Below are 10,816 nucleotides of genomic sequence, written 5' to 3'. Positions count from 1 at the left end.
TTTAGATAAAATAACTAATGTTCAAAAACTTGAAGATCTAATTGGCTTTACTAAGTGATTCATGAGTTGGGCAACATCCCATCCAGCAACTGGAAGCGTGTTCTGTTGAGTCCCTCCAAATGGAAGATTCTTTATAGGCAGAAAGAGGGTGGGACTAAGAAGCTAAAGGAATTGAATTATTTCAGACAAGAACCCTTCCCTTTGGGAAGGTGGGGGTCTTATCAAGCAGATGACCCCCACTAGTGAGGACCAGGAAACTCAATACTGATTGGCTTAAAATTCCACGCCTGGCAAAGTCTGAGACTGCATTAGGTTAGTTATTAAATTTTGTTTTGGCAAAAGTGACTCCCTTTTGGTCCATTGATTCTTCTTTATTTTAAAAAAAAAATCTTTATTGTTGAAAGTATTATATATGCCTCCTTTTCTCTCCCATCCACTGGTCCTTTTTTTAACACTAAATATTTTTTAAAGCATACCATTACTACCTGGCTGGCATGGCTCAGTGGTTGAGCATCGATCTATGAGCCCGGGTTGCTGGCTCTATCCCCAATAAGGGGCGTGCAGGAGCCAGCCGATCAATGATTCTCTCTCATCATTGATGTTTCTATCTCTCTCCCTTCCTCTCTGAAACCAATAAAAATATATTTTAAAAAACAAACAAATGAACAAAAATACCATTACTTCCTTAACAAATACTTATAGAGCACCGACCATCTGCTAATGAGGCATATTTGAAAAATTTATCTACATTTTGTGAATAAAGTATATTGTGAGTAAAATGTCAGTTAAATGGAGATGTTATAATTTCCTGCCTAATAAGCACTAAATGTGATAGAAAATAGAACATGGGGAATTTAGCTTAAGGTTATATGCCTTCAGAACTCAGTGACTTTCTAAACTGATTTTATAATTAGGAAGATATTTTTAGCTTATTTTTCAACTGGAAGGTTTTATTATGCTCACCTTAACGCTCACAGCTGGCTAACAGTTGTGAGTATGTAAAACACAGTTTATTCTTGTATTATTATTTATTAATAATTGTACAAACAACTATAAATCTACTCTTGCCCACTCTGAATGTAATTTCACTTGAATATTTTCTGATTTTAAAACAATTTAATCTTTTCCCCTTGGTGCAGCAAAGTGCGAAAGTAACAGCTTCACTGAGTGCTGCACCCAGACTGAGAGGTGGTGAAACCGTGCAAAGCAGGAGGTTCTAGTGATTGCCACACATGCTCTTCCTTGGACCCTGATGAAAGATGAGTAGGATATCATAGTGCCCAGCCTGGAGGAGCCCGTGGCTTCATGTAAGAACAGTCCTATTGGCAAAAGTGACTTACAGTGTGCCAATGCTGCTGGCTGCACAAAGGAAAGGGCCTGGGGGAGGGGTGCCCCAATGGAACTACACCCCCCAGAGGAACTTCTTGGCCCCAGGAGCACAGAGCCCAGAGCCTGGAAAAGTATGTGAAACCAAAGCCTCAGAGGAGTCAGCAAGGACAGTGGCTCTAGGAAGCTGGCAAGGAACTGAAGAGCCCATTACAGAGCCAGGAGGCTGGCCTCCCCCCCCCCGCCCCCCCCCCGCCCCCCCCCCCCCGCAGGCGATGGTACTCCAAGGCAGGTTGTTAAGCAGGGGAGGGACCAAAGCAGCCCCATATTTTAGAAAGGGGACAGAGAGAGAATGAGCTGGGTGGGGGCAGGTCCAAGGATTGGGGTCGTGCTTTAAAGGTCTGGGGACCAAGGGGGCTCAGTGAGGCACTGACATGTAGGTGACAGGAGGTGCAGGACAAGTGGAGGCCGGCTCTCACCTTCTGCTGGCCTCCCGGTGGCATGGGGAGATGTGAGTGCCCTGGTGGAGTGTTTAGGGCACATCAGAAAGAGATGGCCAGAGAGCAAATAGAAATGCAGAGCTCAACAGGAGGCTGTCTGTCTGGAGACATGTGGAAAGAGTCAAGGAAGGGAGGAGCTTGGCTTGGAAAAAGAGACCAGATGGCTGTCACGAAGATATTCTGAGGCCTGAAGGGCACGAGGAGATGGGAACTGTCCATTCTGGCCCCTAGAGGGAACTAACTTTTACACAACTGCCATGTTCTAGATGGCTGGCCAAGGAACCTAGTAAAGCTAACTGAAACCCTCCCACCAGTGTCTGCATCCCCCAAACAAGGAATGTGTTCGTTTAAACACATTTAGAGCCCCCTGCGCTCTGCACGCCTTATCCCTGCCCACAGGTACCCTCTCGCACGGGCCCTGGCCCGCAGCCTCAGAAAGGACACCGGGCAGTGTGCCAATCGGATGAAATCCCTCCAGATTTCCGCGGGCCACGGGATCACTCACACTCCACTGGGCTCCGTTTTTATTTGCTTTCTGTATCCAGAAGCGGACTCAACTAGCTAACACGTAGGCGCAGATTCCAAGAGTCAGTGTGACGGAGCAGGGACGCCGGGCGGAGGTTTGGGGACTTTGTCTCTCCCCCTCTAGCTCCACCATACCCACCCCGGGCCGCCAGGGCCTGCGGGGCGCGGGGCGCGGCCAGACCCGCCGGAAGAAGCCTCTGCGCCAGCCCCCTCTCCGTAGCCAAGGTGCCGGGGCGCCCTAAGACCCTAGTCTCGGCCTCGGACTCCCCCGGAGCGACAGAGGCAGGTTCCCGGCCGGTCCCTGCGGGGGACCGCAGAGGATGTGCGGCCTCGCCGGGCGGAAGTTCGAGGGCGCGAAGGGCAGAGGGTCACCTCGCCCGGACCTTCCAAGTTCTCCTCCCGAGCCGGTGGGGTCCGGCCAGGCGGCGAGGAGGGGGCGGTAGGCGGAGGGCGCAGTTCGCCGGCCCCCACGCATCCTGCCCTCCCCCTCACCCCCGAGCCCAGTGCCGTGGCGGCAGAATAACGAGGCGCGAACCCCGCGGGAGGTCCGCGTCCGCCGCCAGGGTCGCGCCCAGCCCCGCTCCCCGCTTCGCGCCGCCTGGACTCGCCCCCGCCGAGCGCGCCCCTCCCGCCTCCCCCGTTGCCGTGGCAACCCCGGGATCCTCCAGGCGCGCGTCCGCCCGCCCGCCCGCGGGAGCGCTCGGCAGCGGCTGCTGCAGCTCCGACTCGAGCAGCGCGCCGTGCGCCCCGGATCCTGAGCCCGCTCCTCGCCCCTGGCCGGGCTGCGGGCCCCAGCGCGCCCCTGGACCCGGCCCCCGCGCCGGCCGGCCCCCGGCCCCATGGAGCTGCTGGCCGCAGCTTTCAGCGCCGCCTGCGCTGTGGACCACGACAGCTCCACCTCGGAGAGCGACACGCGCGACTCGGCGGCGGGACACCTGCCCGGCAGGTGAGGACTAGCCGGCGCCCGGACCCGCGCGTCGCCCCCGCGTTCCTCTGGCCCCAGCTCGCGCCCCCCTACCACCCGTGGCCTTTGCCCCGTGGGCCCCGTCGTCCCTCACTCCACCCCGGCCCCTGTCGTGCCCGCACCCGACTGGGGTTAGTGATGAGTCCCAGCCCGGCCGCTGACGCCCCTGTCCCTGCCCCCGGCCGCCTCCCGCGCCCTCTCAGGGGCGCCCTGGGCGCGCGCATCTTGCTCGGCATCCCCTTCTCCACGTCGAGGGACCCTGGGGCTGGAGGACCCAAGCCCGAAAGGGACTGGGGGCCGGTGACAGCGGGCGGCGCGGGGTGCGGAGCGCCGGCTGGGCTCTTGGCCGCGGGACCCGTTGGGGCGTCCGGGCGGCGCCGCCGTGGAGAGAGCTGGGAGCGCCAAGTTTCCGACGCCTGCCCGCGAGCTCCGAAAACCTGAAGGTTTTGGACGGGCTGGTGTGGGAATGAATCACTCGGTCGCGCCCTGGTGCTGTGACAAAAAGGGCCTGTGGGGCCCGCCTGGACGGTCCCGGGCGGGTCCCGCTGGCCACGGCCGCGTCTCTCGCCAGCTAGCCGAGGTGTGTCGTTGCTTAAAAATAACCGGTCCTGCCCCTGCTTCTTTCTCGCAGTGAGTCACCCTCCACCCCGGGAAATGGGGCCACGCCCGAGGAGTGCCCAGCGCTGGCCGACAGCCCCACCACACTCACGGAGGCCCTGCAGATGATCCACCCCATTCCCGCTGACTCCTGGAGGAACCTCATCGAACAAATAGGTGGGTACTCGAGCGGTGGCTGCGCTTCACGGGGCAAACGTGGGCTCCTGGTGGACTCTGAGGGTCCCCCTGCTACTGAGATACCCTTGCATTTCTGTGAGGAGGCTAGGGGACGTTTTTGTTGTTGTTTGTTTTTAATATATTTTTATTGATTTCAGAGATGAAGGGAGAGAGAGAGAGATCAATGATGAGAGAGAATCATTGATTGGCTGCCCCCTGCTCGCCCCACACTAGGGACCGAGCTCGCCACCCAGGCATGTGCCCTGATGGGGAATTGAACTGTGACCTCCTGGTTCTTGGGTCGATGCTCCACCACTGAGCCACGCCGGCTGGGCCTTGTGAACGTTTTGACATGTTTGATTCTAACTGGATCTAGAGGCAAAACTGCCCCATTTTAATCGTGCTGCATAATTGGGCTTTAGCAAATGCATTTCTGTCCTGCTCTCTCTGGAGAGGTCTACCCACCCAGCCCCTTGTCACTTCTGTGGGAAAGACCAGGGTGAGGTGCTGCTAGGCCAGGCAGGAGGGAGCCCAGGACGAGATCTGGGGAAGGAAGACCTGGAAAGAGAGAGAATCTGCACACACAAAAAAAGGCGGGGGGGGGGACCTCTGGGGAGAGCCAGGCTCATGGGTGCAATCCAGGAAGAGGAGGCAGTGGCAGACTTTGCACAGGGGACAGGTAAAGTAGAGAGAAAGTGGGGACCCCCCTCCAGCCCCTCAGTTAAGGAAGCCTAGTTCCACCTGCCTGTCCAGCACCGTGGCCGAGAGGTGGGGGGTGCAGCCATTTATGTCCAGCTCAGCACAGCTGCAGCTGAAGCCCTGTGAATGCAGAAAGTGGATTGAGGAGTCCCACGTACGTGAGCACTTGCATTTCAAAGTCAAAAATTGCTAATAATATCAAACTAGTTCTCATCATGTGGGTTCCCTTATTCAGAAAATGGTACCGGCTGCTTAGAAAATCTTCTGTTTTTCAGTGTCGTCAGAGCAGCAGTCTATTTGTTCAATTGAAATTCTAGGTTTGGAAAATTTGCTCCCTAGATATCATCATTGCCCTTCATCCCAAATGCTCAGACAGACAGGGGGTGTCTTGAGTGGAAGTGGAGCATCGTGGCCCCAGAAGACCCTGCATTTGGGAGACTTCGGGGGCGGCCCACTCTTCCCTGGCAGGGGTTTTCCAAACTGAGCCCTGAGAGGAGCTGAGCCCTTGCAAAGCTGAGGGGGTGGAGTGCACACTGCATGCTGTGAAGCTGCTGACTCCAGAAATTTTGTTTCCAGCAGGCCCTCTGAGTGTCAGGCCGGGTGGGATGGTGGCGGCGGCTTTTCCCTTTGTTTGCAGGGGGAATGGAGAGGGGCTGATCTGAGAACAGACTCCTGAAAACGCCTTTCTCCCACCTCCCTGCCACAGTGTCCTTCCTAATGAGGAGGGCCACCTCTGCCGTGGCAAATGCTGGAAGCCTAGACTTCTACCCTCTTGAAAGGGACCCTCTTTGACTAAGATTGATGCCATGACTAGGAAGGAACTCGGGGTGAGGCTGGGAGAGGCTCCTGTCTGTGCCCTGGGCATGTGGAGACTCCTCTCCTGGAGACAGCTGGACCTGTTGAGCCAATGCATAAACCTGCGCTGGAAGTCAGGGGCCCTGAGCTGTGGTGCCTGCCCATCTCTGCCCTCAGTTTCCTCGTGTGCGAAAGAGTAGAGACTGACATGGTAACTATCTTTTTCTGGCTCCTGAGCTAGATCCATAGTAGGTGCTCAGCAGATGTGGTGAGTGACAGCACAGAGCTGTTGCTGCCTTCTTCTCACATTCTCCCTTACAGATTCCTACACCAGCCCGACCTGCTGTTAGCTCTGTGAGTGAAGTGAATTCTTTGCCAGGGAGCAGGAAAGGACAACAGGCTCCTAAACACACAGTGTAACTGAGTGGGGAAGAAGGTGGAGTGACCATGTGGGCACTTTGCAGACACTGTGTTGGACTTTGCAGTGGATCCCACAGAGGCCAGAACAGAATCATGACAGGATTATGCATGCTATGGTATACAACCACCATTATAGATGGTGGACCCTGCGACTCTGGGCTTGTGTGTGTGTGTGTGTGTGTACATGTATGTGCATGTATTACTGTTGTTTATGACCCCTAATAAATGCTTGGCACATAGAAGGGGCTCAGTAAAAAAATAAGACTCTCTGTCCCGTAGAAGTTTCCATTTGAAGGATTCAAGGAACAAAATTATTCTGTTCAGAAAGTGAGATTTTGAATGACTGAAGACTTTGGAGAAGAACTGGGAACTTACCCTCATGTGCAGGGCAGCACAGCCACTCAGGTATAGATCATTTTAATAAGGAGAGATGGGAACTGAGCCTTCTAATTCTGCATGGATATAATATCAGGTGCAGGGTTTTATAGGTAAAATTAATTTCCATGTAAAGTTGTGCTTGCTAAATGTACAAAATATAAAGTAGGAAGACATCATATAGTAACAGTACATTGAGCACAGAAATTTAATAACATAGTTTCTCAGGTAAAAGTACTCTCTATTGTAAATCTGAATTTTAAAGCTAAAAAAAATAAACAGGATATGAAAAATGGGGACACAGTGTGTCAGATAACTCTGTGTAATCACAGTAACTCTAGGAAAATTGATTTTTAAATACGTACTTTAAATACCACAAAAAGAAATATGAACTTTTAAGAATATTCTAAAAGCACGTGTATTGGAAGTCTTTGTTTGAAAGTAACAGAATAGCCAGCAATAGCAATAATAATAATAATAATAACCTTAAACAATGTAAGTATTCTGTCTCAGTGAATGAGTCCAGGGGTAGGATGGTCAGCAGTTGGTTAATTCAGCCAAACAATTACCCAGCTCCTTTTCCCTCACCATTCTCAGCATTTAGGCTTCATGTCACAAGATAGCTGCCACAGCTCCAGACATCACATCCTCAAGCAGCCATGTATAAAAGCAAAAAAGGGCAGTCTGTCTTCAAGTGTCTGCTGGGGAGGGACATCTTTTTAAGAAGCTATCCCCCTTACCCGCCTCAGCCAGATTGTGTCATTTGCTATGTCTCAACCCACCCCTGGCAAGGGGAAGGGAACTATCACAGGAAGTTTTGATCAGTCAACATTCACCCACTTCCCTGAGCACAGAGTGGGTCAGCACTCAAACAAACCCCTCCCCTGTCAGCTGGGAAGAAGGGTTGTGAGGGGCAGGGGAGAGGCAGCCAACGGTGTCTGCAACGATGTGATTTCAGAAATATTATTTTTAGTCCAACTACTCACACTGCTAATATTGCTGTCTTTTTTTTAGCATATGATATTGGATATAGGTGGGGTGTTTTTGTTTTTTTTTTATTGATTTCAGAGAGGAAAAGAGATGGAGATAGAAACATCAATGATGAGAGAGAATCACTGATCTGATGCCTCCTGCACGCCCACCCCCCCCCCCCCCCAACTGGGGGGTTGAGCCCGCAACCCAGGCATGTGCCCTGACTGGGAATTGAACTGTGACCTCTTTGTTCATAGGTCAACACTCAACTGCCGAGCCACGCCAGCTGGGCTGGAGATAGTTTTTAACCCATGATTTTTTACCCATTACCTTTTTTACCCATGACTGTAGCGTACATGAGATGTATTTTTGAACCTTCAAAAAGATGCCAAATTAGAAATTTTTGTGAAGCTTGGAAACTGCATTTTTAAAAGGTGTTCAATTCAACAAATAAGTATGTACCTACCATGTGGGGGAGGCACTGTGCTAAACATCAGAAAGTGACTCCAAATCAACTGTGGGAACCTAGTTTCTTTAAACCTCCATAAACTCAGTATCCGAATCACAGAATAATTGGTTTACTGTTGACAACAATAGAGATCTTGTGCTCATGACTGAACCAGTTTACGTGGTGACATTAAACCTCTGTCTTTATAGATCTTCAGTCCAGATTGCATTTAGTGTAGACTAGGTTTTCTTTTTCATTCCTTTGTCAGATTAACTCCATGTTGTATTCTGCTGGAATGTAACCTTGTACAATCACAGGATCTTAATTTTTTAAACAAGTTCTACACTTTCCATAAAGGCTTTATCATTTAGTGTTATGCAACATACGAAGCCAACTAGCTTAATCCAAAGGATGGATTTAGCTCGGCTGGTGTGGCTCAGTGGTTGAATGTTGACCTGTGATCCTGGAGGTCAGGGTTTGATTCCCAGTCAAGGCACATGCCCAGGTTGTGGGCTCGATCCCCAGTGTGAGGCATGCAGGAGGCAGCCAACCAATGAGTCTCTCTCATCAATGATGTTTCTCTCTCTCCCTTCCTCTCTCAAATCAATAAAAATATTTTTTTTAAGAAAAGAAGGATAATCGGCAACGTGCTTGTACTGCATTATAAGAGACAGTGCTAGACAAGTGGCGCATTTATCCATATCAGAACTTTCCTGGGAGAATCATCTTCGTTTTGTGAGTAGACATATCAAAGGTCTGTCCACTCTCTGGACCAGTATGTCCAGCTGCTCACTGGACCTCTCCACCTATGTGCCCCTCAGCTGCCCGCGGGAGCCCTCCACCGTCCCCTTCCCCAATCTGATCCTCCTGTTTTCCTCATCTCCTTGAATGGGGCCAACCGACCTTGTTGCCAGTCTGAAACCTGGACATCATTCGTGACCCAGCAGCACCCGGACATGCTTCCACTTTTTCACCGTGCCCCGACAGGTGCGGCTCATCCCACCACCCACTGCAGCTCAGGCCTGCCTCCATCATCACTCCTGCAGAGCTGTCACAGCCTCTTCCCATCCGGGGCCTCCAAAAACAGACCAGAGCTGCTCGCCCGCCCGAGGTCTCTTGGGGCCTCTCTCTTGCCCAGAGGATAGGCTGCCGCCTCTGTGGCCTGGCCGGCAGACAAGACCCTTGGAGTCCGATGCCCCTCCGCCCAGCCTCACATGCCCGCTCCCCCTCCCCACCCAGCGTCCCCTCTCCCTAGGCTGCTTCCTGCTGCTCCTGTGCGGAGACAGCCCCGCCCCTAAGCCAGGATGTCTGAAATGGGTTTTTCCCTGTGGAGGAGGTGCCACCTCTGTGCTGATTCATAGGCACCCTCAAATCTCCTTGGAGACTTAGAGTACATTTACTTCAAGTACAGTTGGTCAGGGAAGTGAGTCTGAAACTGCAAAAGCAAAAAAGGAATGTTTCCCTTTTGAATCCTAAGGATGGTGCAGTGTTTTTTCCTTCAAAATGAGAATTGACAACTACTCCCAGTTCACAAATGAACATACTCGAGTTTTAATATGGAAGCATTTAAGGCCTTGAAAGCATCCTGGGGGATGCTGAAGCGTAATTGGGACATTTCCATCCACTCTGCACACGTTGGTTATTAACACATCAAGTTGTGGGTTCTTGTTTGCCAAGCAGGGTTCCCAGCAGGGTTCATGTGGGGAAAGCATTTATTTGTGTGATTGGATTTTAAATCAGTTCAGGGGTTTCTTTATCCTTCTTTGAAAAAAACTTACAAGGGCTGATCCTTCCCGGGGAGGGAAGGCCTGGCAGTAGTTGGCTGAGGGTCTGTCTTGGTGTATTCCTGGGGCCCTGGCCCTTATGAGAGGACAAAGCCTCGCCTTAGTGATTCAGAAAGATCTTCACCTGAAATATTTTTCTGCTCTTCATTCCAATTCTATCGATTTCAGGGCTCCTATATCAGGAATACCGAGATAAATCAACTCTCCAGGAAATTGAAACCAGAAGGCAACAGGATGCAGAAATACAAGCCGATGACCTCCGCTCCCCATCCAGCGAGGAGGCACCTGAGGAGGAGGAAGAGGAGGAGCAGGAGGAGCTGGCAAGCCCACCTGAGAGAAGGGCTCTGCCCCAGATCTGCCTGCTCAGCAACCCGCACTCCAGGTTTAACCTCTGGCAAGACCTCCCGGAGATTCAGAGCAGCGGGGTGCTGGACATCCTCCAGCCGGAAGAGATTAAACTGCAGGAGGTGAGGGCGCCTGGGGTGGGATGCGGGGACAGGGGGGTGTTTAACCAATGTGCCTTGAGGCTGCCCAGCAGGCTCATCCTGAGAAGCCTTGGCAGGGCTCATCCACCCAGAACATGCAGGAAAATTCCCTTATTTCACGGGCAACAAAAAACAGCTCGTTACCTTGCAGGATAGCTCAATCCCAACACGGAGTGTTCCCAGCACAGTGGTTTCATTACTTAGCAAGATTGCGTTCTTTAAATCCGCCGTTATTGTTGGGAATTTCCTGGCACCGGTGACCACGAATGCTCTAGGTGGTGCGGAGCAAACTGTGACTGTGAAATCACTTCCGTTGGCGCTTGGCTTCTCACTCAGGAGCCCACAACTTTATTGTGCTGTCGCTTGAACCTCGGGTGAGGGGAGGCTCTGAAAGAAAGCCCTAGCATGCCCACCCCCTCTCGAACTGGCACTTGCTTCTCTGCCCTCTCATTGGCTGGTCCAGGCAGACTGCCCATCTGTCCAGCAGGCTGAGGTATCGCTGAGGTGCCTCCTGGTTTGTGGCCACCAGGCAGAAATAATCAATGACAAATGAGCAGTGACAGTAATGAGTAACTAAGAAATTTAAGTGTTCACTTTAGTTGCACAAAGATTATTTGGCATAAAGGGGAAAAATCTGTGGAATAGGGAGACTAGAGTATGGGGTATGGTCAATAGTAAGGAGAGAGACTGGGTGAGAGAAATGGTGAGTGGGCAAGTGTGTGTTCGTTGTGAAATTTAAAAAGTGGGTA

At 51.8% G+C, this 10,816-nt stretch overlaps 1 protein-coding gene across 2 annotated transcripts in view; it reads left to right on the top strand.

The window, feature by feature from the left end:
* Positions 1-3,037: 3,037 nt before the first annotated feature.
* NGEF (neuronal guanine nucleotide exchange factor) overlaps positions 3,038-10,816 on the top strand; it is a 32,071-nt gene continuing 24,292 nt past the window's right edge. Inside the window, exons 1-3 of one of the 2 annotated variants that reach the window (XM_081095357.1) lie at positions 3,038-3,297; positions 3,947-4,089; positions 9,751-10,049. In XM_081095357.1, coding sequence (XP_080951483.1) covers positions 3,191-3,297; positions 3,947-4,089; positions 9,751-10,049 — 549 coding nt within the window. In that variant the 5' untranslated portion in view covers positions 3,038-3,190. Of the gene's footprint in view, positions 3,298-3,946; positions 4,090-8,717; positions 8,786-9,750; positions 10,050-10,816 lie in introns of those variants that run through there. The other variant, XM_081095358.1, reaches the window with a different exon arrangement.

Source organism: Myotis nattereri (assembly GCF_964212035.1).
Source record: "Myotis nattereri genome assembly, chromosome: 7".
Taxonomy (NCBI): domain Eukaryota; kingdom Metazoa; phylum Chordata; class Mammalia; order Chiroptera; family Vespertilionidae; genus Myotis; species Myotis nattereri.
Note: the sequence above shows the minus strand (reverse complement) of the source record. Positions and strands in the feature narration are given on the sequence as shown.